General features: G+C 47.9%; 11 protein-coding genes across 11 annotated transcripts; 9 read left to right on the top strand and 2 right to left on the bottom strand.

The window, feature by feature from the left end:
- Positions 1-2,713: 2,713 nt before the first annotated feature.
- On the top strand, positions 2,714-3,100 carry J7337_006192 (uncharacterized protein; the record flags this gene model as incomplete). The annotated part of the gene is made up of 1 exon (XM_044823856.1): positions 2,714-3,100. One exon carries the CDS (start codon positions 2,714-2,716, stop codon positions 3,098-3,100), a length of 387 nt encoding a protein of 128 aa, XP_044682347.1.
- A 1,190-nt stretch (positions 3,101-4,290) lies between these two features.
- On the top strand, positions 4,291-5,172 carry J7337_006191 (uncharacterized protein; the record flags this gene model as incomplete). The annotated part of the gene is made up of 2 exons (XM_044823855.1): positions 4,291-4,534; positions 4,589-5,172. 2 exons carry the CDS (start codon positions 4,291-4,293, stop codon positions 5,170-5,172), a joined length of 828 nt encoding a protein of 275 aa, XP_044682346.1.
- Positions 5,173-6,129: 957 nt separating this feature from the next.
- On the top strand, positions 6,130-7,055 carry J7337_006190 (uncharacterized protein; the record flags this gene model as incomplete). Its single annotated transcript, XM_044823854.1, has 2 exons — positions 6,130-6,382; positions 6,439-7,055. 2 exons carry the CDS (start codon positions 6,130-6,132, stop codon positions 7,053-7,055), a joined length of 870 nt encoding a protein of 289 aa, XP_044682345.1.
- Positions 7,056-7,400: 345 nt separating this feature from the next.
- Positions 7,401-8,339, top strand: J7337_006189 (uncharacterized protein; the record flags this gene model as incomplete). The annotated part of the gene is made up of 1 exon (XM_044823853.1): positions 7,401-8,339. The coding sequence occupies one exon, from the start codon at positions 7,401-7,403 to the stop codon at positions 8,337-8,339; it is 939 nt and encodes a 312-aa protein (XP_044682344.1).
- Positions 8,340-9,660: 1,321 nt separating this feature from the next.
- Positions 9,661-11,148, top strand: J7337_006188 (uncharacterized protein; the record flags this gene model as incomplete). The annotated part of the gene is made up of 4 exons (XM_044823852.1): positions 9,661-10,244; positions 10,288-10,549; positions 10,597-10,898; positions 10,950-11,148. 4 exons carry the CDS (start codon positions 9,661-9,663, stop codon positions 11,146-11,148), a joined length of 1,347 nt encoding a protein of 448 aa, XP_044682343.1.
- A 1,064-nt stretch (positions 11,149-12,212) lies between these two features.
- Positions 12,213-13,492, top strand: J7337_006187 (uncharacterized protein; the record flags this gene model as incomplete). The annotated part of the gene is made up of 2 exons (XM_044823851.1): positions 12,213-12,773; positions 12,833-13,492. 2 exons carry the CDS (start codon positions 12,213-12,215, stop codon positions 13,490-13,492), a joined length of 1,221 nt encoding a protein of 406 aa, XP_044682342.1.
- A 719-nt stretch (positions 13,493-14,211) lies between these two features.
- Positions 14,212-15,114, bottom strand: J7337_006186 (uncharacterized protein; the record flags this gene model as incomplete). Its single annotated transcript, XM_044823850.1, is given in 2 exon segments — positions 14,212-14,660; positions 14,679-15,114. 2 exon segments carry the CDS (start codon positions 15,112-15,114, stop codon positions 14,212-14,214), a joined length of 885 nt encoding a protein of 294 aa, XP_044682341.1.
- A 909-nt stretch (positions 15,115-16,023) lies between these two features.
- On the top strand, positions 16,024-17,594 carry J7337_006185 (uncharacterized protein; the record flags this gene model as incomplete). The annotated part of the gene is made up of 4 exons (XM_044823849.1): positions 16,024-16,349; positions 16,405-16,771; positions 16,818-17,257; positions 17,306-17,594. 4 exons carry the CDS (start codon positions 16,024-16,026, stop codon positions 17,592-17,594), a joined length of 1,422 nt encoding a protein of 473 aa, XP_044682340.1.
- Positions 17,595-17,969: 375 nt separating this feature from the next.
- J7337_006184 (uncharacterized protein) lies at positions 17,970-18,344 on the top strand (the record flags this gene model as incomplete). The annotated part of the gene is made up of 2 exons (XM_044823848.1): positions 17,970-18,213; positions 18,244-18,344. 2 exons carry the CDS (start codon positions 17,970-17,972, stop codon positions 18,342-18,344), a joined length of 345 nt encoding a protein of 114 aa, XP_044682339.1.
- Positions 18,345-19,665: 1,321 nt separating this feature from the next.
- On the bottom strand, positions 19,666-21,900 carry J7337_006183 (uncharacterized protein; the record flags this gene model as incomplete). The annotated part of the gene is made up of 3 exons (XM_044823847.1): positions 19,666-21,165; positions 21,203-21,373; positions 21,424-21,900. 3 exons carry the CDS (start codon positions 21,898-21,900, stop codon positions 19,666-19,668), a joined length of 2,148 nt encoding a protein of 715 aa, XP_044682338.1.
- Positions 21,901-24,609: 2,709 nt separating this feature from the next.
- J7337_006182 (uncharacterized protein) lies at positions 24,610-26,866 on the top strand (the record flags this gene model as incomplete). Its single annotated transcript, XM_044823846.1, has 2 exons — positions 24,610-24,684; positions 24,809-26,866. 2 exons carry the CDS (start codon positions 24,610-24,612, stop codon positions 26,864-26,866), a joined length of 2,133 nt encoding a protein of 710 aa, XP_044682337.1.
- Between the last annotated feature and the right edge of the window lie 16 nt (positions 26,867-26,882).

The raw sequence follows: 26,882 nt of genomic DNA, 5'->3' as shown, positions 1-26,882 counted from the left end.
TCTTATGCCCCTGGGCCAGAAATATTATGCTCAGAGGTAAGATTTCCCCAAACATCTATGACTCCCCATTGACTCACGTAACCAGTCTCTATGTGCGCGAATGAAGATCTTGGATACCAGGGCCGCTCGCCTCCGCTTATTTGGAGTTATCTTGATGCTAAACCCTGGACCAATCTTGACGATCATATGGGATCAAGCAGATCCCACCACCAGGTTGAAACGTGGCTTTCGACATGTGAAGCAGGGCATAAATATTGTCTTTCACAGGGCTCGAGTCAACAGAAATATTTCCCTACGAGAGTTATTGATGTACACAGGGTCAAAAACGGAATCGTGTGTCTCTGTGAGAGATCTGAAGTGAAATCCAGGTTTTTGAGCGAGATACACATAGATGGAGACCCAGAGAGAGAGTATCCTCCCTACTGGACACTCTCACATCGATGGGGTAATCCGAAGCTGATCCTGCAACTTTCACAAAGCACGGAGAATGGACTTCGGTCTGGCATAGCAGTCAGTGACTTGTCGCCAACCTTTCGTGACGCTGCCCTGCTCGTTAATCAAATGGGCTTTAGGTATATATGGATTGACTCTTTGTGCATATTCCAGGACTCTTTGCTCGAGTGGCAGCAAGAGGCCAAGGCGATGATAGATGTATATCGCCATTCTTTTTGCAACATTTCCGCCATCGGGGCATCTTGTGATCCCAGCGGTATCGGTCTATTCTCCAATAGAAGGCTTCCCTCGAGGCTGTTATTCCCTTTCAAGATACATGAGCAACACCTGGGCGATGAACAAAGCTCCAGGGTTGGGCCGTGGATTTTCTTCAACGATTCCCTTTGGGTGGACGATATAGTAGATATAGTAGATACGCCCTTAAACAAACGTGGTTGGGTGGTACAAGAACGGTTCCTCGCTCCTAGGGTTCTCCATTTTGCAGAGAACCAGGTATATTGGGAATGTCTTCAGACTACAGCCTGCGAAACAGATCCAACCGGGGATCTCAAGATTCTCGCCAAAGATTGGCCTCGGCGGCCTCCCATCAAAACAGTATACAAAGCAGCGGGACTGGAAATCGCGGAGAGTGTGTCGAAGGCACTCTCGGGGCAAAATGGTATAACAAAAGATGAAGAAATAGCTTACCTCAGTCTTTGGGGTGATCTTGTGTCGATCTACGCAAACTGCGCTTTGACAAAGGAGTCAGATAGACTCATCGCCATGTCCGGAATCGCCAAAACTTTCCAGGAGGTTACTAAAGACACATACCTAGCGGGACTGTGGAAGAAGGTTATCCACTCCGATCTGACCTGGAAAACCAATGCTGGAGATGGGACTGAGGTGCTTCGCAGTGATTCGTATGCTCCGACATGGAGTTGGGCTTCTGTTGTTGGGGACATACGTCACTCAGTTTGGTCTATCGAAAGTACGGAGGCGTCCCGATTTCTCTCATAAACCCTGTCGCGGAGCGAATTGTATCGGAGCCGCCAGGGGGCGATCCTACAGGCCTTCTTCGTTCAGCAGAGCTCGATATTGAGTGTATGCTGTATCACTACCGATGGACATCCCAGTCGAGCACGCTCGCAGTTTTCAAAGACGAGACTAAACTCAAATTATATTTCGACATGCAGTTCATCTCAGACTATTTGCTTCTTGACATCGCGGATACGGTGCGAAAGTTCAAACAGATGCCGGAGGTGGAAGGGGTTTGTGTGCCGCTATGTGCGGGCTATCAAGGGTATGGAGGGGGAACAAATGTGTTCATCATGCTAGAACATGTCTCGGGGGTTAAGTTCAGACGTATTGGGATTTTTGAACACAGCCATATAGGCGGATGGATCGGTGAGTGGTCTGGGTCCGGTACACGTATTACTCTCGTATGACGTGAATACGATTACTCTTTTCAAACAAGGCCCTGCTGAATTCATATGCAAACTTTTAGGAGGCTCCCCTCAAGGGAACATTTCAGCATCAGTTGGCTCCATTTAGAACAGAACTATCTGCAAAGATCGAGATTATAGAATGCCCGTATCTCTTGATCTTCAGTCACCTTGCATTTGTGAGGGCCTCGGGAAGTTGACAATGCTCAATCATACGGCTGTATATCATGCTCGTGCTCTTTCTATACGAGAAATAAGTCCCTTTGGGGGCGGAGGATTGTAGTATAGATGTAGATCTCTCCTGCGTGGTGCCCGAACACTACACAGCGGCCGCTCATGCATAGTTTTGAGGCGGCCGAACCATACACTGTAACCTAACTATTTACTAGTATGACGATCCCATACTCCATAGCTTCAGTATCACGAACTGGTCAATACCTTGACTCTGACATCATCTTTCGAACATACCTGTCGTTCTTCTTTGGGAGCTGTCTCTCTCAATATCGCGCGCTGTCGTGTTCGAACTGCATTTATGTTGATCATCTTGTTAGTCAGTCTTATCCAGCAATTGTAATCGTCTAATCAACATCGAATCTTCGATTGACTTCTCTTAATCGTCATATTGCTGCGTCGATGGATGTTGTCTTAACAGGCTTTGCTGAAGTATAAAATGGTAGCAACCGACTACCCCAACAGCATACTACCAACACAGCTTCTCTACAGCCATTACACAATCATACCACATTATCAAAAGCTTTACAACAAAATCCAATTCTGTAAGTTCGCAGAATTGACTGTTTAATTTTCTGTCCTCTACTAACTCCCCTCAGACCGCAATCATGAAGACCACCGCTATGCTCATGATCGCCGCCTTCGCCAGCAGCGCCCTCTCCCTCGAGGTAAAGGACGCTTCGACTCCGGGTGGTGGCACTCCAGGCTCTCCCGCTTGCGGCCGCCAGTGTCTGATCACTATTTCCCCAGTCGATGGAGCCTCCACGCAGAGGTCCGATGGCTTCCCTGGCTCTTGCAAGGAGTACGCCACTGGTCAGCTCAAGGGCATCAGCCGTTCTATTGATGGAGGACGTCTCAACATCAATGGTGTAGCAGGAAATCTTGTCATCGACTTTGTTAAGAACGGGCGTGATCGTCGTGCTTCCTTCACTAATTGCAAGGAAGCTGTGTATACTGGTGCGCAGTGTAGTCTCAAGCAGGCTGAATCTGGATAAATCGGCTGCTGTCAGTTGTCTTCGAGACTAGGCTTTGTTTTTCTCGAGGCCAAGTCCTGATGAGTCCTCAGTCCTTCCCTTCACTTACCTGTCTCACTATTTGCAGTCAGACATAACTGAGAAACAATTACAAACTTATACGATGTTCATGAGCTTCGATTTATGTGTTTTCCATCATCTCGTTACTATTAGTTTCTCGTATTGTTTCGTAGTGAATCGAGAAATCATGCACACTCACTCAATATCTTGGCTATATCGACTCGTCGAAGGAAGCAAGCTTCATGATTGCTGCTACTTACTGCTTTGTAGTCTCGATGCCAGTTGATGATATCTGGGCGTATCAGTCTGCTTACAAGGATCCAGCAGTGAAAGGTCAAAGCCAGTTGTGTATCTCGGCTTCTAAGGCAGTTTCGCTCAGGAGACCAGCACCCTGTTTACACACAGCTAACTTATGTCTGGGACATCGGCGAACATTTGGCGTTAACACCTTTCGGCGATGAAAGCTTACAAGAAGCTCCTGAGCCATCATAATTCGCCCAATGTAGCCATAGCCCCTTTTCAGAAATGGGCTTATCAATATTGCTTCTCTTATTAGCTTCTATTTAATCACTTTCCCTACTGGGTAGTTGTGTCTGTGCGAAGCGTTTCAAAGCCAGTAGCTTAACCCAATGCGATGCGACGCTCTGTTGGTTGTTGTGCTGTTGGTTGTCCCCTGTCAAGCCTGCATATGCAACTAGACAAATCTGGAATCGACTCAAAAAAATGGCAGAGAGAACTTGGGATCTTGCATTTTGAACGCATTATAAAAGAGAGAGATAACATGAGAACTACTATAAGAATATTGCAAAAGGCAAATACGAGCCGTTTGTGACTTCTCACTTGTGTTCAAGATTTGACGACAGTGGTCGGAATGGGGTCAGATTATCAAATTCAACCCCAGCGCTTTAGACTACGGCTCGGCCTGAACTAATCCTATCTCGCTGGTCGGCTGCATATCATCCAGGGAGGATGGTACTGGTTTAATTAATGGCCCCTATCAACACGGTCTTGGCTTCGGCTCACGAATCAGTCAAAACAAACAAGCTTGTCCACCATGATCAGTACTGGTTTTTCGCGTCCCGCACAACCTCTTTGACCGCTAACGGCCCATCGTCCATACTTTTCGAGACGTGAAAGTCTTTGTCCCCAACATGAGTATTCTTTCATCCCTCACCCTACTACTCTCGATATTCGCCAATCGTGCTTTATGTGATACCACATTCCGGCGCCCCCCAGAATGGAACTTCGATGTCGATCGTAAAGCTGGCTTCGGAAAGAATGTACGGTACGGGGTTGGCAACGCGATTCAGATTCTTTGGGAGACCGACCTCGACAAAGTTCAACTATACTTGATCCAAACAATAGGATCAACGTATTGGGAATATATATTAGACTGTAGGATACCTAGAAGCCATTGTTCGTATACGACATGCTGACCCGTGTATCTAGCATCTCGTACTGAGTGGAAGGCTGAGTGGGATGTAGTAGGAATACTGAAGGAGAATGAAGACGCTGTGTACTACTTTGCCTTAGGCGAGTATCCCAATCGGCTTATGGGTCCCGACGGTCTTATGGCACCCATTGCTTCGACACAATACTTTAATGTCACTGCCCCGAGAATCGAGACGACGACCGCATCCACGCTACGAACTTCTACCACGGTACGGAGCATGTCTTCTTCTCAGATCGCAACGTCCGCCACGCAGCCCCTCCCAACATCTACGGCCACAGATCGAAACTTGAACCCAGACGCTGATCTAAATTCCGACTCTGGGATGTCCAAGGGCGAAATCGCGGGTGCCGCGGTTGGGGGCACCATCGGCGGTCTAATACTTCTTGGTGTTGTCGGATGGTTCATCTGGAAAAGATTGGGACGAAGTAAAGGAAATACGGACGTGTCAGTGGTTTCTCAGAGCCAACAAGGGCAGGTCAACTATTCCGAGACAAAGGCTGAGCTACCTGGTGACCCGGCGCTGGAAGTTTATCCGGTAGGGTATGCTAGAAGTCCACCAGGGCTGCATGAAGCGCCTTGATAGCGGAGGGATTTCTATCAGGAACTAGAGTTAAAGAACAAGGCGGGGAAACTTACTGATACTGTGATGTCACAATGGACTTTCGATAATCAGATCACTCTGACACTTACTCAAAAGCCACGCGAAAAGTTGAGAAGCCTTCTTACTTGATTATGTAGTTGGCTAGCCAATAAGGTTAAACTTCAAGCTGAACACAGATGACGAATGAAGATGCGCTGATATAAGCTTCAACTCGTAAGCCATGGGATACTGACCAATGAACCTTGCTACATTCTCTCGGCGTTGGATCTTGTATAACTCGGAATTTCTCTACTCTAGGTTTAACGACGCCCATCCGATTAAATTCGTTGCACTGGCTCTGGTCATCCAACCAGGGCCTGATCCACATCAAAGGCGTGCGAATACTTTATCGTCGTCAGTAAACGCGCCAGTCATGAATATCCCGGCATCATATGATACTCTGTGGCTTGCATATTTGTCTTTTTGAAACAAGAGCGCGTCAACCACCTTCGATAACATAACCACTGGCGTAATGTATGATTGTGATTTATCAGATAACATTGAGTAATTGGAGTGCAATGCCTGGGAGGCTGCATGTAGAGGGGAGTTTGCTCTCTGAGAAATCTGAAGTCTAATGTCAGTCATGTCGTCACAACACCCCTCACGCCGCCAGACGTTTGGCCTGGCTACTCAGCCATTTAGCCACGAGAGATATTGGTGGCGGCATCACTGTGGGGGTTACATCAATCATGGCTTATTTCAAACTCCATTCCAACATTGACCACGACTCTCAGATAACCATAAATAACCGTCGCTCGCCCTCGCATGCGAAATTGACATGATTCCTTTTCCTTTATACTATATCCTCCTCCTCTCTTGAACCATTTAAAGTTAACAGAGGTGGGTGCGAAACGTCTCAATCTTTCACACTTTGAGTCCAGTGCAACACCATCCATCATGCATCTGAATTGGGTGTTCCTCTTGGCAACTTCACTCGCCAGCCTAGCAGCCTGTGAAGAAACGAAATTCATGAACCCCCCGCCATATGCATTGGTCGATGACGATCTTCGAAGGTTCGACAACAACCAACGCTACAAACAAGGCGAGGTCGTCCCGGTCATTCTTTCGAATGTTGTCGATATCAGAGACTTGTCTGTTTGGCAGCTGAGTACGGCCGGAGATAAGAAAGGGCAAGAAACCAGACTGGACGGTATGATGAGTTCCATTATGTAGGCTTAAGAGAACTAGACTGATCTGATCTCACAGTGACAAAGCAATCTCAGCTCACCCACTCACCGATACGAGGTCGCTACCACTGGACGGCTGTGTATGATATGGGCCACTATCTGCAAAATGGTGAAGACGCTGTTTACTTGTTCCAACTAAATCAACATGGAACATTGGGACCAACTCTAAGATCCGCATTCTTCAATGTCAGCATGCCGGATAGTGGGAGTTCCAAATCCCCCGTGGCTTCGAAACCATCCCGTAAAGAAAAGAACCGCAAGGGAAAGAACTGCAAGAACTGCAGCAACTGCCAGAAGTGCCAGAAGTGTCAGCACTCCCAGAAGTGTCAGAAGTGTCAGAAGTGCCAGAACTGCCAGAACGGCCAGAGCTGCAAGAACCGTAAGGGAAAGAACCCAAAGGAAAAGACCCCCAAGGACAAGAAAGCGAGTGCAAGGTCCGGATTGACTGGTGGTCAAGTGGCAGGCATCACCATCGGTGCAATAGTTGCTTTTGCCCTTATACTGTGCGGTTTCTGTTGGGGTTTTGAACGCATGAGAGTGAGAAAGCAGTTGCGAAAGTCACACGAGTTTGAACTCAGGAACATGGAACGCGATGTGCGCTCCTTGAGGGAGACGGTAGCAAAACTTGGTGCTTGATGGAAGATGCACTCAAGAATAGCAGCGTAGCAAGACGGGACATTGCTGCTAGTGAGCAAATTCCTATCAATCAAACTGTCTGAGCGTCGAGGTCTTGGTCAAGGCCATGCTACCCCAGAATTTTTCTAGCTAGGAATAAACTCGCTCATGACTATGCTACTCAGTGTATACGCGCCGATGTCGTTGACTTGTGCTCGGGTGAATTAGTCATCGTATTACGATGTGTCATGTAGCTCTCTGACTCACACGCCCAATTAGCTGAGTACTAAAAGGCTCATTCACCTATTGTTCCAACCGCCAAGAAGTGATATCTTTAACATCAGTGAACGAATTGATGACTACAAGATGAGTCTCGAATTCACCACTCTCGATGTTTTCACCACCACCGCCTTTGAGGGCAATCCTTTAGCGGTGGTGACGATACCCCCACCAAGCCAACAAGCATCCCTCACCCAATCGCAAAAGCAACGAATTGCCTGCGAGTTCAACCTCTCCGAGACAGTCTTTGTTCATGATATTGAGAATCGCGACGATACAGATGAGAGAAAGATTGATATCTTTACCACAAAGTTCGAATTGCCATTCGCGGGGCATCCGACCATCGGCACGGCTATTTTTCTTCAGCCGCAGGGCGTAAAGACCATGATTGCAAAGGCGGGCAGAATTGACCTTGAGTTCGAAAACGGTTCTGCGCGAGCTTTAATTCCTCACGATGTTAGACTTCATAAGCAGCGCGTGCCAAAGCATGCCGTTGAAGCTGGTTGGGATGAGAAATTGGCAAAAGTCGCTGCTGCTGATGAGGGCGCGCCACTGTTCAGCATCGTTAACGGGATGACTTTCGCCCTCGTGGAACTCCCAACATTGGAGCTGCTCGGCGCTGCCAAGGTCGGAGCCATGAGTTACATTGACGGCGACCTGCAGGATGACGGCTGGAAACACGACTTTGACTCGAGGCGCTACTACTACACGCTCCTCAACGGCGACACATCATCTGATGGAAAATATGTGCAGAACCTCCGCACAAGACTTGTGAAGCGTGATATGGAGGATCCTGCAACTGGAAGTGCCGCATCTGCGTTGTCGTGTTACTTGGCGTTGCACAAGCTTTCTGCCACTTCGATCAGGTTCTATATCACCCAGGGTGTTGAGATGGGCCGCGAGAGTCTTATCGTAGTGGATGTTGAAGTCAAGACGAGTGAAGCTGGAGAGAGAAATGTTAAGACTGTTCATCTTAGTGGGAAGGCAGTCGAGGTCATGAAGGGCACTGTTAGAGTGCCTCAGTGAAGACAATCATAGTGGCTATTCTTTCGACTACCACATGTGTAGCTTAGCAATTGAGCTCCTGTATCCTTGAATCTTACTCAATCGTTTGCTAGTGGGGTATCATACTGACGCTGAAGTTTGTGAGTAAACATCAAGGAGGCCGCACCATCTGGGCTACTGATTTCAACAACATTCTACACCGCAATATTGAAACTCATAAGGAACAATCTCACATCCAAATCGCAAACGTTTAATATCTGCAGCAATGTTGGCGAGGTAACATGCACAAGCAGGTAAGCGAAATCGTAGACGCCTCTGATGCAGGCATCCGTTTAGCGCCATGTGTCCGGATATTTGCAAGTTGCCAGGCTGAAGAGTTTTCTTCCGCGCAGATGTGAATAGCATCGCGGCAATCATGTTTTAGTGGACCAAACAATGTAGTGGCTGTGCGAATTCGTTTTGCGGCTACGTAACCACTGTATAGCAAAGTTTGTCGCCAGCAATCGTGAAGTGACAAAAGTCGCTGTGTGGCGGGTGTCATAAGCACTGACCGGTCCCTATTAATCTGACTGTTTATAAAATTTTAATAAGTTTCTCTTAACTTATATAATGTAATTTTATTTTAATTTATTATCTTTAGGTAAAGATTACAGAACTGGTCAATTCTTGTGACACCCAGGGCGCTGTTTGATCACAAGCAGTGGATCCTTTAGCTATCAGCCTCAACAGTGCCAGCCAGTGCTTGCAGTCAGCAACTTTTGAATGTTTGATCTAGGCTTAGGCTCCAGGCAAGACATACCATTCTTCTTTTTTCTCGCTCTCATCTTCCTCTTCTCTCTCTTTCCTTTCCTCACCGGTCACCAAAGTCGACATCAGACACTATGACGACACCCTCACTTCCCTGCGCGAACTGCAGCCCAGAAGGGGCCAGCTGTCAGAACACCGGCAAATCCAGCTGCGCCAACTGCCGCCTAGTCGTCGTGAGTCGCATCAGGCACTTCTCTATTTATACCGCGCTCACATCTTGCAGTACTGCAGCTCCGAATGCCAGAAGGCTCACTGGCCCATTCACAAGATCCACTGCAAGTCGTCCTTGAACAGCGATTCTTGGAAGCCTCGATGGATCGTGCAGAATCGAACTCCAATTTTTGCCCCAGGCGCCCAACTCCCGCCCCAAATTCGCTCGGGAGGGGATACTTGGATCTTAGGGAGTGTGCCAGCTCTCGACGTTCTCAAGCTCGGCGCCAATGAAGGAGAATCCTACAGAGGGAAATTGTCTCTTCTCTTCGCTGGTATTGTAATCCCTGCTTTATTACGGAGGCGGCACAACTGATCTTTTGTCATGGTAGCCTCTGGCGATCTGCGAAACGTCGTTAAGACCATCGCTCAACTTCCTCCATGCTGGGATCAGCCCATGGACATCACCATAAACGATCGTGACCTGAACATCGTCGGGCGAAATGCAATCATTCTTCTTATTGCTCTCACATCTGATGACGACACTGAAGGTGTCGACTGCATCATTCATACGTGGTACTCGAGCTTCATCCGCAAGTCTGACCAGGCCATCATTGAACAGCGCATTCGTCCGCTCATCAAGGCAGTCTGCGACAAGACCAAGGGCAAGTCTGACGACCGCATGTTGGGCAAGACTTGGGTATTCGGGAAGCGATCTCTCAGACTGGTTCTCTCTAAGGGGGCTTGGGACAAGCTCCTGTCCTTCGTCAGCGTCCATGACGGTTTGACCATGGAGATAGCGAACCAGTTTCGAAAAGCCGGGACTCTCGCCGAGTCCCAACGTGACTTTCTCGATCGCGATTACGCACTCATCCCACCCTCTCATCGAGTCGCCAAGCAGCGGTTCCGTGAAGATGGAGTCCTTCAGCCCTTTGGGGCGGGACGCAGCGAGTTTACCGTCCCGAACCCGTGAGTGGTCATTTCATTGATTTCCAGAAGCTAATATCTTCAGGACTCTCTTCCATGTCCCATTCTCATGGCCGATGGAGTACTCTTGCGAGCCACTCGACGGGTGGCCTGCGAAAGACGTTGAAATGACTCAACATGGACCGGCAACTTCCGAAATTTATGGGAGGCTCTTCACTTATCTTCGTTCGGTGCTTAAACACTTCATGTCCCGTATTGAGGACAAAAACATCAGCTTCCAGCTAATCCACCACAATGCTAGCGACCTACTTGATCAACTCAAGAAGGGGTCATTTGATCGCATTGAGGTAAGACTCGATGACTGTGGATCGACTGCAAACTTACATTCTTCAAGGTATCCAATCTTTCGGACAAGGCTTATATGGGCATCAATCTCACGGTCGCCGTAATGGCACCTTTGCTTCGCTCATCTACAGCCAACCCTCATGCAACACTTATCACCCGCTTCGTGAACGCCATCCAAGAGAATATGACAACTGAGGATCGTCTTGGAATGGACAAACTTGACGATATGGTGGAAGCCCTTGAAGGTTATCTTCCCGAGCCTTCGCTTCCTACTACAACCTGGGATCTCGTCGTAATCAAGTATATCCATGCTTCGGATTTGGTCCGAACTTTCGACCATGTTTTCGACAAGTGAGTGATCACCAAAATCCGTATCTCTGCTTTTAAGTCTAACAGTTCTAGGATTGCACGAAAACTTGAGTTCGACAAGTTTCCGGAATTCATGAAGGTCGGGATCAAAGACCAGCACACCATCATTGACAAATGGCCTTTTAGACTCAAGCTCAAGCCTGGACAGCAAGGTGCACAGAAGGAGTTTGATCGCATGATGGGACCAGGACTGAGTGGAAAGGAGTTCTACTTGGAGTGGAAAAGGGTCTAGATGCGGCGCGGAACGAGATGCTGACAAGGGAATATTTGCGACGCGCATTCTGGCCACCAGATTTCTCCGTCACCAAGGGTGGGTGTCTTGACTCTGCGTTGATCCTGTGGCTACTTGGAAACTCTTGGACCCTATTGCCAGAGTTTTGGGGTAAATGCTATCATGAGAAAGAAGCATGTTTATTCTGAAAGCTATCTCCATAGAAGCAGGGAAATAATCCAAGCCTCTCCCTCTAGCCTGCAGACCGTCATTGTTCTTCTTCTCTCGTGAGATCCAGAGGCCCGTATCATGTCTCTCATACTCGTCATCAAAACATAGAGCATCCCTCAAGCTAGGTCACCTCTATAAAGCGGTGAAGATCAGCAAAATCGAAGCAAGCTCCGGCTTATCAGTTTTATCCAGATTTATTCTCAGCTATGCACTAAAATTCGTTAGTTTTGGACCCTTATCCTTTCAAGTGTCGATTATTGACGCTAGTGGGGAATATTGCTCCGAGTTGGGACAGACTATTGACAGTTAGGTGGATAAGAACTGCTTTAGGAATTTTAGTGAAGCTGTCATGACCCTCGGTAATAAGATAATAAGCGAACTGTTGACTTGGTTGGTCTTCTCTAACGCGTGACCTATTAAGCGACCTGTCTGACAGGCCTAAAATAGATTGGAACCGTATGCTTCATGGACCCGTTCCGCCCGAAACCAATCAAAGGCCAGTCAACCCTTGGATTTTGTCAATTGCTGTCCAAGCGATAGGCACAGGATGCAGAGGATGGCAGCTGAAATGGCCTCGACTGGCCTTTATTGCCAAGATATGGAGCATTGCGTCTACCAGCCAGCCACAACAGCGTCCTTCCAGGTTACGTTGCTGGCTCCCTCTTCCCTTTTCGACTGAGTGCATAAAGTATCCTACGAGATAGCGATGACGCCGAAGCAGACATTCTCTATAAAGGCCGAGATCCCTTCTGTTGAGAATACAATTCTTCATCAACTTCTCACTACACGCTTTGTCAACTGCCCTACCAACTTCTTCTTTTACTCATTATTCTCCAGTACAACAAGTCTATAACATGTCAGCCTTAGCAGAGAAAATCGGCACCAAGCTTCTGGTAAAGTTTGCTTGTGGCATTGCAGGGGCCGCTGGCAAGAAGGCCTTTGAGAAGGGCTTTGAGGAGTTCTTTGGCAGCGATGAACAGAACCTTCAGAAGGAGATCGCAGATGTCAAGCAGAAACTTGAAGAAGCCATCGGCCTCATCCGCGATGTCAGAAAATCCATTGACAATCTCGCCAGTCAATTGGCGGATAGCATTCTGCAACTTCGAAGTGACTCTTTGAAGAGTCACTTGACAAAGATTGACAGTCTGTACAATGGCATCATCGATATTTTCGAGACTGTCGTTCGTGACTCGGCGATTGCGGACCTTGAGAAGCGCCAGGAGAAAATGCGCGGTCTCCAGAAGAGATTGGATAATCAACTCAAGGAGGTTGCTAAGAATGTTCCTGAGAGTCTGGAACAGATCAACAGCTTTCTGGGCGAGGAGGGGAGCAGTTCGTTCCTCAAGCAACTCGCACAGCGGGCCTTTGACAACTCGGAGGAATTCCGAATTTTCTACCTTCGATGCCGAGCTTTGGTAAGTAACAACGTATCCACAATCAGTAACTGGATATGTATAGCTAACATGAGCTTTAGGTCTACAGCTATTGGGCGGTTGTTGGTCGGGGTATTGAGCTTCTAGAGATGGCGACGGAGTCCCCGAAAGTCCACTTCTCTGAAGGCGAGAAGACTGTCGCCCGCCACATTGGATATCTGGAGAAGCAGCGTGAGCTCTTCGAGTCGTCTATCGGCAAGGCTACGATCGACCTCTACAACAGGCTGATGGAAGTCAAGGGGGAAGACAAATTGCAAGTCTGGTTTGCGACGAGCGCTTCATCTGGATTTGTACAAGTCCAACACCCCATCGTTGCAACCGCCCCCATGGCCGTTGCGAAAGCCGGGTGGCAGAAATGGTACCTGACACCTGCGTCGGGCAGGGAGTCGCTTGAATCATTCAGCAGCTCTGCTTATTGGCTGCAAGAGATTGAAACAGGCGATTGGTTGGGCAACGTGACTGCAGGCCATGGCTATGCTGCTAGCAGGTTCGTGATTAAGGGGCACGGGCTCAATGTTCCCATTCAGTGGAACTGGTTTATTAAGCCCTCGGCGCCAGGTTCTGACAGGTTTACTATCAGGCAGGAAGAATCTCCTGGCTGGGTTATAACCGTGGACACGGAAACCAAGGCTTTGCTGATGAAAGAGCCCTTGCCTAGTTCAAGTGCCGAGGGGTTTCAAATTCTACCTGTGGATAACTGAAGATCGACAGCAGTGGTATTGAAAGACACGCATGGGTTATGGATCCTTCCAAATAGTCATTAAGTAGCTTAGCTTCCTCTCCTTAAGATATATATAGTCAGACACAGCTTTCATTGCAAAGTACCCAGAGTCGTATGTTTCCCTCCATACTCTGACATCGGCTTTACACAGTCTTGTTCCATATCAATGACTTTGTATCTAAAGAGAGACCTAAATAGGCTGTCTAGTAGCAATGATTTGAAGCATGGTAAGTATCTGAATAGTCCATGCTACGTTAGACTTGGATAAGACAGGGTGTAGTAGGAAGTGTAATTATATGCGCGGCGGGAGTGTTTAGGGAAAGCAGGTCTACCTCGAGTCGAAGAGAATTCAAGTATTACCTCAGATAATATACAGCATAAATAAAGTGGAAGTAGGACTGGGTGTTATGGACACTACATATACTGACTTTCTGGATTCTGGCGTCTTGGCCTTTGATGAGTGATGTGACGGCTCTCACACATATCGTAGTCTTCTATGTCATGAGCGTTCACCAATGGCGCTGGCTACCATCTGGGAAAAGTCAATTTATGGGTTAAACTAACTACCTACAAATGTCGATTGCACACTATACTCCAGCTTCGTGCATACCGCCGAACCACAAGATCCATTTGACTACAACCCCGTGACGTCTTGGCCACTTCGTTAAGGACGCCACGGCACGCCTGTGGCAAGCGAACTTAGTTCTGCAGCAGACAGTCGAGACGGATACCAGTGGCGAAGTAAGGTCCAGCAATAGGGATAAAGTCAGCAACATAGGCAGCAATAGTCTGGGCCTTGGAGCAACCACCAGAACCGGGAGCCTGCGAGGAGATTCTGGCCTGGTACGCATCAGCACGAAGCGATCCATCGCGGTTGTAGACGTTCATGCGGATAATACTGGGCATCCAAGTTCCCCACTTGAGACCAGTGCACTCCATCCCCTCCAACGGGCAGTCAGAGTTATGCGGGCAAGCCTTGCCAGATCGTCCTCCACACGCCGAGTCGGTTCTTCCCGGCTTGGCTTCCTGCCAGGTAAAGCCATAGCAGTTGTTGTAAACGGTGTACCCGTTCTTCTTGCCAATGCCATCAGCAGTCTGCCACATAGAGTGGATCAGAGCATCACGCATAGACCAGCCGCTAAGACGACCTACAGCTCCCCACTGACCGTCGAGGACGAATCGTGTGGTCACGCCATTGCCGGCAGAGGGGCCGTTGCAGAACTTGCTCCATGCGCCGCGTGTCAGGTCTGAGAGACCGCCCCTGTCGTCGCTGACGTCGTACATGCGCGTCCAGAGCATGTAGAAGGTGTCGACGTCACCGACGTTGACGAGGTTGTCGGTGTAGCTGCCGTGGACTTGGTAGACCCAGCTGGCGCGTGCTTCGAGAGCTTCGGTCTCGTTAAAGGTGGAGGCAGCAGCGGCTTCTTGGCGAGCTGCTTCTTCCTTGACGGCTTGGAGCCAGTGCTCGGGGTCAGCCTTCTGGATCTTGTCGAAACCCTGAGGCTTCTCGAGCTTCAGAGTGGGTGGCTGAGATTCAGTAGGGAGAGAGAAGACGAGGGGAATGCTTGCGAGAAGCGCAAGAGAGGTTGAAGTGAACTTCATGATGATTGAGTTGGAGACTTGAGTGTTTGAAGTGATACTGTGATGAGGATGTTGAGATAGCTGTGGGATTCAATAATCTATTTATACTGTTCTACACCATATCAACCTCTCTCGCGATTGTATCACCAGTTTCCCGTGTATTCGATAGCAAACACGTTCCTCACGATCGGCATCCGTCATCCGAAATCGAGGCTAATCTTTCCCTTATCATCTATCTACCTGACCTAACTAAGAAGCTGAACGGAGAGGATCGTCAAAGTTTGTCCTAAAAAGATAACATGACTTCACGAACTACCCTGATAGGAACGTTTATTTGAATTTACACGAATGTCCTCATTCGTATCAAGTCTTCTACAACTATTCTCTCAGCACCCACTATAAACGCCCCTGCTACAGAAGCTCGAGCCCCATGTTTCATGTTTTTCCACGACTCACATTTCAACGCTTCCTAGTCACCCCATATCTCTTCGTGTATAAGGTTCATACCGTCAGTGGAGCTAATCCATAAAGAGTCTCCTCTCCAATTGAAACGACTCAGTTTCTCTTTAGACTTCAGGTCACCTTCCTAATTCGATTGGCGACGGATCCATCATTCGATGAAACATTCTAGAAATTGGGCAGGGTTTAGCCCGTGCCCTACGGCGGCTGGGCACCTTCGGCAGTTGTGTTTGGATGAAACTAAGCCTTTTGGGGGGTGGTGAAATTAACGCATAGTTATACGAGATTGGATCTCCTCATGATAAGCTAGAGGGATGATGATTTGGGTTAAAAGCATAAAATGGGCTAATTTGAGGAATCGAGGGGGTTGGAATACTTGATAAGCGTTGGCTTGATGAATTACCCAAAGAGAAGTTGTCCGGCATCTGCTCTCTCCAGCAATCCATCTTTCTCATCTCTCGTTATACTACAATGCGCTCTTCAGCTTTCTTGTCACTCGTTGCCCTTGCTGCTGATACGCGAGCCGTCAAACTCCGTAAAACAGAGTTCAATGTCCTGGTATCATCAAGGCCAGCGCTTATCTTGTTTACAGCGGACGGTTGCAAGGAATGCGATAGAGTTCAAGCCGTTCTGGACAGGGTATCTCCGGTACTCACCAAGACACCCATTGCCTCAGTCAACTGCAACGACGAGCCAACTGTGTGCGATGATTCTCAGGTCTTCACTGTCCCTACCTTGAAGTATACAAGCGGCAACAATGAGTTGGTCACTTACAAAGAAGCATTAGACGCATCATCGTGGGTTTCATCGGTTTCTGTGAGATTACTTGTGGGTCACTGATCGTCATTGCAGGGTTGTCAAATATATCGAGCGGCAATTGGGTTCTCCCGTGGCAGATCTTACCGAAGACAACCGACTCGATTTTGCGTGGTCATCTCGGGTAGCAGTCATTGCTTTTCTTGGCTCAGACAATCAGCCTGAACGCAAAATCTTTGACGCCGTTGCCGAAAGATGGCGAGCGCATTACAGTTTTGGCAATGTTGATGGCCTTGGGAAAGATAGTAAAGGTCCTTCCATATCGGTTTATTCCCAAGAGGAGGATGATCCAGTCCACTACCGCGGGCCTTTCACCGTCCCTGACGTCGAGGCCTTCTTGCGAGCTGCGACCAAGCCGCGGATTCGCGAATATGATCCCATCGTCCATGAAGAAGCGACCAAGGTAATCAACCTCTTCCCCAACAATCCATATCGGCTAACTGTTCAAGGATGGGAAACCACTGGCCCAAATATTCTTCAGTAATCGCGATGATCGGGCTGAGCTCGTCAAGTCTCTCGTTCCTATTGCCAAGAAGTATAAGGACCAGCTTTCCTTCATGACAGTCCTTGCACCAGACTACCCCAAGAGATGTGAGCAGATGCATCTCAGCAAGGACATCAAACGTGGCTTCGCCATCGCAAATCAACAGGGCAGAGCATATCCCATGCCTGAAAAGGTGTTCAACGCCAATAGGGTCGCTAAACATGTAGCTGCTTACCTGGCTGGCTCACTGACACCTAGCATCAAGTCGGAACCAGTACCTGAGGGGTCGACTTCGCAGCCTTTCTTGACAAAGCTGGTGGGTAGTAGTTTCGACGACTTGGTTTTTGACAAGTCTAAAGATGTTTTGGTTGAATTTAACGTACCGTGGTGTCAATACTGTACCGAGTAAGTCGACACTATCTCTACGATTTGCTAATGCTAACAATTAAATAGTTTACATGCTGTCATGAATGAGCTGGGATCAAAATATGCAAAGTTTGGACTTTCTGACAAAGTCGCTCTCGCTTCTATCAATGTCGATGGGAATGATGTCCCAATTGAGATAGACTCATACCCGTCACTCCGATTATATCGCGCTGGTACAAATGAAATTGTATTTTTCAAGGGCAATTTTACTGAAATGTTAACTGTTGAGCAACTTGATGCTTTTATTGCTCAGAACGGAACTCATGGAGTCAGTATTATACATCAAAGCGAGAGCGGCCCTCATGATGAGCTATAGTACTTAGATAAAGAACTGCACAAAATATCTCAGAGGTAGAAACTTCATTATTACCAATCACTCGCGGGCTTCTCAATCTTTAATACTGGCTTGACTGCTTTGGGGATGAGGAAACCCTGTACAAAAACAGCCAACTGAGTCGCTGTGTCAGGCACAGCGTGGGTTGGGTCATTTAGTGAGGGGTATTTTGATTGTTTTTATAAATGCGATGTAATACATAACATCTACCTTCTTAAAATGAAATAGGTTGCATGTGATTTAAAAAAGGTATTTATACCACCATCGTTCATCTTTTTACAGAATGCCCTTCATTCTATATTAATCCATAACCCAGAATTACTTAGATATCGTGTTTAGAACCATCAATTCTACAGCATGTCTACGTCAAGCAAGATCCCTGCTCAGTACTCAGTCGACCTCTCGACCAACCCTGCCTCATGGCCTGATCCAAACCAACCATCATCTGGCTTCATCGACGTCAGCAAAGTTGATGTTATCTTCATCAACCTCAATGCAGCCTCTGACTTCCATCTTCTCCGCACTGGTACCAATGAATCAATTGGTTACGCAATCACTCAAGTCACCAAACACGTCGCCCGCGGTCTTTACCGGATTGTTAGTATGAACGCCAGCGAATACTCTTGTGTAGTGGTTTTGTCAACAGAGAAATCTCGGGATGAGCTTATGTGGAAGAACGGGTTTCCCTGGGACAAGGAGGATGATCTCCAACCTGAGGTGGTCCTGAAGTGAAGGTCGTAGGACTCGTACTGGAAGAGGCATCGGGCTTTCTTGGGGTTGTTCTAGCTTGGTTTACATGACCTCGTTTATGCTTCATAGCCAATCTAGAATCCTGAACTTTATCGCTCAATGTCAGTCAGGTCATGTCGTAATGTCCAACGAAGCAAGGACTTTACGGCGGGAGAAGACCAGAGAATGGTTCACTGGTGTGTTGGTTCTGGCTCTCAGGCCACATGCATAATATATACCTACTAGGTACTTGGCACTGTTGCGGCACAGCAAACTAACCGTAGAGAGGAGGAACCTTTGCAAAATTGGGACAAGGACCAACAGTTCGGGTAAATAATGCCTGCGGTTCGATCCTGTCCACCGGGCTATCATTATGCTTAACAGAACACTACGCAAGCTCAATAACAAGCATCGAAGGTGGTGTTAAAAAGCCATGCGTTGCTATACGGAGGGCATCGGAGTACTTTTGACAACGCAAGTTTCAAATCGCGCACATTTTATCACCTGATTTGCGTCATGTTTTCTCAACTGCATATACAAAACATTGGTGCTTTCAGTTGACACAGGATCAATAGCATCAAGGTAAGAACCATCATTAACGTGATGCCTGACCCCTATCTAATTTTAACGCAGATTCTCAGCATCAACTACTGTCGTCCCGAATTTCCCTGGACGACAACTCATGAGATGCGGCCTCTAGGACTGCAGCTCACTACAGAGTGTCTTTCTATATCTACATTGCCTGCAAGAGCTCTCGGGGGAGCCGCGCCGAGTCACCCTTCCTTGATCCATGATAACCATTTCGTCCATATCATCGAGCACACCATCAAACTTGTGAACGATGGACAAAATAGTGTACTCTTCGAACTCAACTTTGATACGATCGCGTACCAATCCGGCCGAAGCTTCGTCAAGACTAATTACAAGTTAACGTTAATCGTATGAATAGAATAGTTGACTTGTTGCATGCTCACCTGCTTGTAACCTCATCCAGAACAAGTATCTTCCAGCCTGAGCCCGGATGGGACTGTGCTCGCCTTTTCTTGACGATAGCACGAGCCACACTCAATAGCTGTAGCTGACCAACAGACCATGAGCTTTGGGAAAACAAGCCTTCTAGCCCGCCCTGTTCTTCCACCTGAGACCAAATTCCCAAGCTATCCAGAACCTCCCTCATAACCTCTGCCATCGCCATCGCAGATCCTTCACCTTCTTCTCCGGATGATCCCGATGGATCAAGATTCTCTCTCAAGGAAATTCCCGAAAGGAAGAAGTTGCTTTGCGTGATTGCATTGAGGCGGTCTTGGATCACCTGCTGGTCAACCTACATAACGTCCATGCCTCCAATGGATATTTTTCCGGAGGGCAATGGTAGTATGTGGAAAAGACTAGAGACCAGAGTTGATTTACCGCTTCCCGAGCGTCCAGTTATAGCCAGCTTCGTTCCAGATCGTATCGTTAGATTGATAGAGTCAAGCGCTTGATGATTGAGGTTTAGATCACTCGTGTCTTCTGAGCTGTCTTCGGCGTTTTCAAGCGATGTTTTAGGCTTCCTATAGACGACAGAGACGTCTTCAAATACAATACTCTGATAGCCGTCATAGTCTGGCTGGGGCACATGGCCGCAGCCGTTGGCGACAGGCGTTTCGTGAGAAAAGTCCTTGTTTCGAGCGATAGCGCCCAGCGACGTTTCCATTGAAGCCCAGCAGCGGATCAACATGGTGAGGTATTGGTTGAAAGACGTCAGATTGACTAAAGCCACACCCATATCAGAACCTGAAGTACCGGATCTCGTCTGAACGGCCACAACGACGAGAAGTGTAGCCAGACAGGTAACCACAAGATCAAGTACTAGGGACAACCACCTCTGGACAGTATACAAGAGGTAGATAGGTTGTTGTGAGTCATCCAAGACCTCTACATGTTTCTCCTTGAGGAAAGATCCGAATTCTCCGCCATAGGCACGTATCGTATTCATACCCAGAATTGTCTCCTTGAAGTTGGTGTACAACGGCGCCTTTGCTTCAATGTCCAGTAAACGAAGCTGGCGTGACGTGCGGAGGTAGAAGCGCTGAATGAAGTATATCACTACCAGACAGAAGGGTATCGCCGCAGCCATATAATTTGCCGTTGCTGATATGACAGCAGCTTGTACAAGGCAGATAGACGCAAAGAGGAACGTGTTGACAACAGCTAGTGGTAAGGTGTAGTCTGTCAGCTGCATATCCTGGTTGAATCGGTTCAATGTGACGCCGTCGTCGATGGTAGAAAAGTAGGACACATGGGCGTTGAAAACAGTTGTGAGGACCATCAGGTGAAGCTTTATGGCTGATCGCGTTACCATGGTCACCATAGATGTCCAGCAAGCCAAGTATAAAGTTGATAGCCCGAGAGCACAGAGCAGAGCGTATATGCCCAGGTAGAACCCGTTCGACTTTCTGCCCGTGGAGTTGGTGGCATCTGACCACCACTGGATCCAAACGGTCGAGAACTGATAGCAGAACGCGCAACACAAGCAAAGGCACAAAAAGACTGTTGTGTTATATCGGCCGGTAGCATGAGTATAGAAGCTGTAGAGGCTCCAATCGCCGGTAGGTCGTCGTAGGTCTGCCTTTGCCGCGGTGAGTTCGAGGTGCTGCCCTGCAGATGTGTTATCTGCGGCTTGACCTTGGTTATGCCTGTCGTTTATGTCCTCGATATCGTCTTTTGTAGAATTAGCCACCATAATACGGCCATCAAAATTAGTTGATTCTCTAGTCATAGTCACGGATCCTTCTTGATCTATAACCAGGGCGTTATCGGCATGACGGGTGATATCGCCTGTCTGGTCAGCAGCAAGGTTGATGAATTAGGAAGCTTACTAGCTTACTAGAATCGGTGACAGTTAACACAGTTATGCCGCCGGTACGGAGTAAACCTCCATTCCCGATCAGGGCCTGGGCGATGTGCGCTGCTGTTCCATGATCAACACCGCTGAGAGGATTATCCAGAAATATAACAGGGTTTCGAGCGTAGATAGCACGGGCAAGTGCCTGTATAGATTTATTAGTAGGTTCCAAACGGATGAATTCTCATTGCATACTATACGCTTCCTTTTCCCTCCACTGAGGCTGCTTCCATCATTGCCAACCTCATGCAAATCTCTGCCCGAGAGATGATCAAGGTCATGCAATAAGGAACATGCATCGAGAACTTTATCATACCAAGATTCGTCCAAGGCTGAGCCGCAGGTGATGTTATGGCGGATAGATCCACTAACGAGCCAAGGTGTCTGTTCGCAGAGTGACACATTGCGATATTTCAGCCAAATCTGTCCACTACTGTGAGGTATCTCGTTGAGTAGACCATAGAGTAAAGTGCTCTTGCCACAGCCAACAGGGCCCATGATGACTGTCAGGGCGCCCTCTTGAATCTCGAAATCACCTGTGTTGATGATGTAGTTATCAGGCTTCCATCCGAATTTCGCTTGCCTGATCACGATGCTGTTCCCAACATCTCTTCCGCTGCTCTTGTACCAAAGATTTGATGCCTTGATTTCACCAAGCTCTTGACCTAGCATGGAAAAATCTGCTCCAGGACCCCTTGAGTAGAAGCACTTTGCAGTGAAAGAAGACTTTTTTTCATGTAAAGTCCGTCTATCAGACAAAGTCCTTGAAGGAACAAAGCTCTCAATGCGCGCTAAAGATGATAGACCTGCAGCAAAGCTAGGAAGACTCTGAATGAGTACCGAGATCGGAGCTGCAATGAGATTAACAAGGCTGAGTGACGTGAAAGCTTTCGAGGCCGTGAAATTCGAGTCGTCATTGATTCGTAGAATGATTGCGTAAAATGCAAAGGTGACCAATGGCCCTAGGACAGTTGTTCCCTGGGATAGCACAATGAAACCTGCCATGAGCCGGCGAAAGTGGCTAGAGGGAGCAATCTCGTCAACTCGTAACGCTGTAGGAGCCCGCTCGTATAGCTACCGATGCCCAAGATTCGGACTTCTTTCAGGTTACTGAGGATGTCCGAAGTCAGGTTGACGCGCTTTTCAATAGCGGCGTTCCAGGAACCCTGCGCTGTGCCAATCTTTTGTGTGACGGGCACTGTAGCAGCCACAAAAGCTATTTTATTGTTAGCTGGAGAAAGATTTATGTTGTTTCATAGAGATGCTGACCTATAGGAACGATGACAGGAGCAACACAGGCCCAAGACATGTGTAATGCGAGTACATAGATCGCTATAGCAATCTGAGCTATGCTGGCCCAAAGTTCATGGGAGTCTTCGAACCCGAGCATAACCTTCTCCACATCAACAGTCATAAGAGTGAGGCAGCCTGTATCTGCAGAGCCAGGCAAAGTAGACCCGAAAGCACTGTTATATATTGGACTAACCAGGCTTCCGTGGACCATCATCATGAGCCGGTTCATCAAATGCCAGTAGAAAGCACTAGACAGCTTTGTTTGTCTATCAACATGTATTCAGCCAGTATCAGGCTAACCAACTCACCGCATAACCGAGAAAGGTGAGAACAAATGCAGCGACAAGTAGATTCCCTTCTTCGATCGATCTGTCGTTGTGGCTAATACTTGTAAATGAAACCGCGGTATAGATCAGGAAGGGCTGGGCGAGTGTAAAGCCCAAGAGAAGCGAATTACGGGTAGTAGCAAGCCTCGACGCAACCGAAATAGTTCGCGCAAAAGGGTTGAGCTTTTCGCATCTGTCAAGAACCGAACTGCCACAGTGTGGGTACATGTGAAATGCGCGGGTCGAACTCATTGACTGACCTAGTTTCGGTTCCAGCTGTTGGCTTTTGAGATCTTCAGAAAGTGGTGTGAGGGTTGCCATAGAGAGAATGGTATCGTAACCAAGTCGAAGTAGAGGTATTAACCAGCTGAAAAGAAGCCTAGCCAACGGACCTGCCAGCTCTTCTGGGCTGTATCGGTAAGACTCAAGCAGCAAACGACTCTTTTCGACATTCTCAACCATGAGAAGTAATACTTGAAAGACCATGTTAATACTGTAGAGGATGGGAATGGCAGAAACCCCCGGCATCAACCACAGGGTCCTCGTAGTAGCAATGTTGAGTAGGATGTGGACAGACAGGTAGATTGTTATCAAGATTGAAGGACGTCGTGAGCGGCGGAGCTTAGAATAAAGGCCAAGCACAAAGAATGCTACACATTCGAGGGCTGCAGCTGTGATTGCAAAGCCCCGGCTAGGGGTATCCGCAAGACTGGTTAAAATGAGAAGCGATATTGCGATGGCGGAAATCACACCGATCAAGGCCTATCAGAATAATACATGAGCTTGGAAATATACAAAAGAATCTAACTGTTGTCAGAGCACCATACTAATTTTACTACTATCAGAACTCCAGAACGCGAAATTCTTAGTTCGTGATACAGCGCCAGGAATCTCCAAGCAAAGCTTAGAAGGGATAAAGCGGTAGGAATGAGGGAGAAGAAGATTAGTTCGAACGAAAATGTGAAATCTAGTCCGCCACGGCAGTAGGGACCGGCCCAAGGACCGAATGAAGCATCCATTGACTTTGGGCATTCCATCGCGAGAGAGATCTGGCTAGTCGCTATACAATCAGGGAGATGGCGCTGTAGTTTGTGAGGTCACCGAGGTGAATGCCAAAAGATGAGGAAGGCCAGGAACGGAGAAGCAAGCAACACAACACGAGGTGCCGTAGACGAATACCTGGGAAAAGGTGTGAGCCAACAGTGCAGCCATATTAGGTTTAGGCTACTTCTCTCTTCTCCCACGCGCTCAAGGCAAGGGTAGAACCAACAGACAAAACAAAACGTATGATATGCAGACAAAAGTTCTCGTAGATTAGACAAAAGTTCTTACACCAAGTTAGATACTTTTATTTCTTAGAGTAGAAGTTATAGCTTCATTACATTTAACTAAAATAAAGCTTCTAATAAGCTGTAAGATATAGATAAAGAGTTATAAATAATGTCTTGATTATAAAAACTTAATTATTATGTTTATTTTTAGGCTAATTACTTCTTAATCCTTAATTTAACTGCCTTGTGGCTGAGTGACCCCTGTACCAGACGGCCACCTGCCTGAGTGGCTGTGCCGGGCCGCAGTGCGGGTCGGGCCATTCAGTGAGGGGTATCTCAAGAGCTCATTCAAGAGGCAGCTCACAATAGAACACAGAGAACACGAGCTATATAATCTTGAAGCAACCCACTCTCCATTTCTTCCATCGTGGCCTTCGGCTGTTAATTCTTTGATGAGGGTGTCGAAACGCAAAGCTGAGGCCGAGTCCTCCATGTTCCACTCGCGAGATCATTGCTCTAGTATCGAAGTCCCTTCCAGGCGCGCGCCTAATTCCGTTCCGAACAGGGTAACTCAACCACTTCCCCATAAACCTCTTCATAGTTTGATATGTATCACAGTAGCCATTGGAGATATGCTGACGATACTTCTGTTACTTGCTTTGAGGGCTTACTAGCTAATGATGTCAACAGTTCGACCCTCTTATTCATCCCCGGGGACTTCAGCAATGGCCAAATGTCTTTGACGTGGATGTCCGTCTACCTATGCTCGCAGACTTGGAACAAGAAGGCAATGCAGATAAGATTGAGCTCTCGAATGTTACCATCCCACCAGCCCTGCTGCGCCCCCTCAATCCTGTCGTCGATTCAGGCTCTTCAGCCCGGGGAAGCAGTGGCGTTTATCGTCACCTGCCAGGGCGTGATGCATTCAGGCTACTTGAGATACTCCCGGACGATAGCGGCACTCTTCAATGCAAGCTGCATGTATGCAGCTTGAATGAAAGTGAGGCAGCATACGAGGCTCTATCTTATACTTGGGGTAAGCCAGACTCTTCTAGTGACCAAAAGATCGAGATTATTGCCAACGGTGTGAATCACTCTATGATCATCTCTGGAAACCTGTACATAGCATTACGGGAACTTCGGGGTATTAATACCAGTAGATTGATATGGGCGGATGCCATCTGTATCAATCAGAAAGACGTGGCAGAGAGAGGCCAACAGGTGGCTTTGATGGGAAGGATATTCAACAGCGCCTGGCAGGTCATTATCTGGTTGGGAGAGGAGAAAGACAGGTGCTGTTGTGGAAATACAGTTCTTGAAAGGTCTCTTTCGTCCATCTCAGATGGTTTCTCTGAGATCTGTTCTGTTGTTAATGAGTGGCTCGCTCAGGCTGGCCACAAGACTGTCGAAGCAACTTACCTTGGCATCTCTCAAGATGGCCAATCTACCGTACATCATGCTAAGATCGACGATAGAGGAGGCCTCAATTTTGGAATGACGGAGCTCTTCCTTCGGCGTTGGTTCTCCCGCATTTGGGTCTTGCAGGAGGTTGTCCTCGCTAAGCAAGCCCTTGTACAACTCGGCTCATACCAGATTCCATGGGAATGGGTCGGACTCGCAGCAGCTATCGTTGTTCACAAGAACGAGCTGTCGCCCGGTGGCTTGAACAGACACATGGTTCCTCCGGGAGCAATGAACAGTTATCTCATGTATCGACTGTCAGTTTCTCAGAAGTGTCTTCCACGACTAGAATTCTCATTCGCTCAATTACTCCAAGCCACGCGACACTTTGAGAGTAAGGAACCCAAAGATAAGATCTATGGCTTGTTGGGCATTGAAACAACAGATTTGCTAGCCACAAGGATCGTCCCAGATTATCGAGAGATAACGACACCACAGATGGTTTATGAGGATATCGCGGGACTCATGCTCGGCGCAGACTCACCTTTAACGTTTCTTTCGGGAGCCGGGCCACTGGGAACCGATGACCGCCCGGAGCCATCGTGGGTTCCAATCTGGCATGCGCCACGGCGATGGACAATGTTACCGACACAGAAGAATAGAGGCTTCCGATGTGCATCTGATGCTACGATGGAACTCCACCCCGTTAAAAAAGCCGGAGAGCTGGTCCTCAAGGGCGTAATCATCGATGACGTCTTGTCCATACAAGAATCCCGTGAAGATTGGAACATGGCGCGTCGAAGAGGCCACTACGAACTTCTAACTCAGCCACGGTGGAGCAAGGAAGCGTGGAGAAAATGTGCCTTGACTCTGACGTGCGGCGGGGACGGGAGAGCATATCCCGTTAATGATGAGGCTGCGCAGCTTGCTGATCTGGCTGCCCTGGTACTTTCGAATATCCACTGGGTTATCAGCGATCTTATCGCACTGCGAGATGTTATCGAGCCCGAAGGCGACAGTATGACGCAGGCTAAATATCTCAAGGAGATCGCTGAAGGCGGAAATTCCCGCCGATATATCAGCGCGGTGGAACCTGTTCGTAGTTGTTACAGGTTGTTTAAGACGGCATCGAAAGACTTTGGGGTTGGGCCTGTTGATATGAAGATCGGGGATAAACTCTGTGTACTGCTTGGTGCTGAGGTTCCGTTTTTGTTGAGGCCGAAGGGAGATGGGTACTTGGTTGTTGGGGAGTGCTATGTCTATGATTTGATGCACGGAGAGGTCCTCGAGAAACTAGCAGCCGATCCAGATGGGCAGTTGAAGGCTGAATGGATCAAACTCATCTAGATTTGTTATTTGTAGC

Source organism: Fusarium musae, chromosome 4 (genome assembly GCF_019915245.1).
Source record: "Fusarium musae strain F31 chromosome 4, whole genome shotgun sequence".
NCBI lineage: Eukaryota > Fungi > Ascomycota > Sordariomycetes > Hypocreales > Nectriaceae > Fusarium > Fusarium musae.
This window is presented reverse-complemented; position numbering and strand designations above follow the sequence as displayed.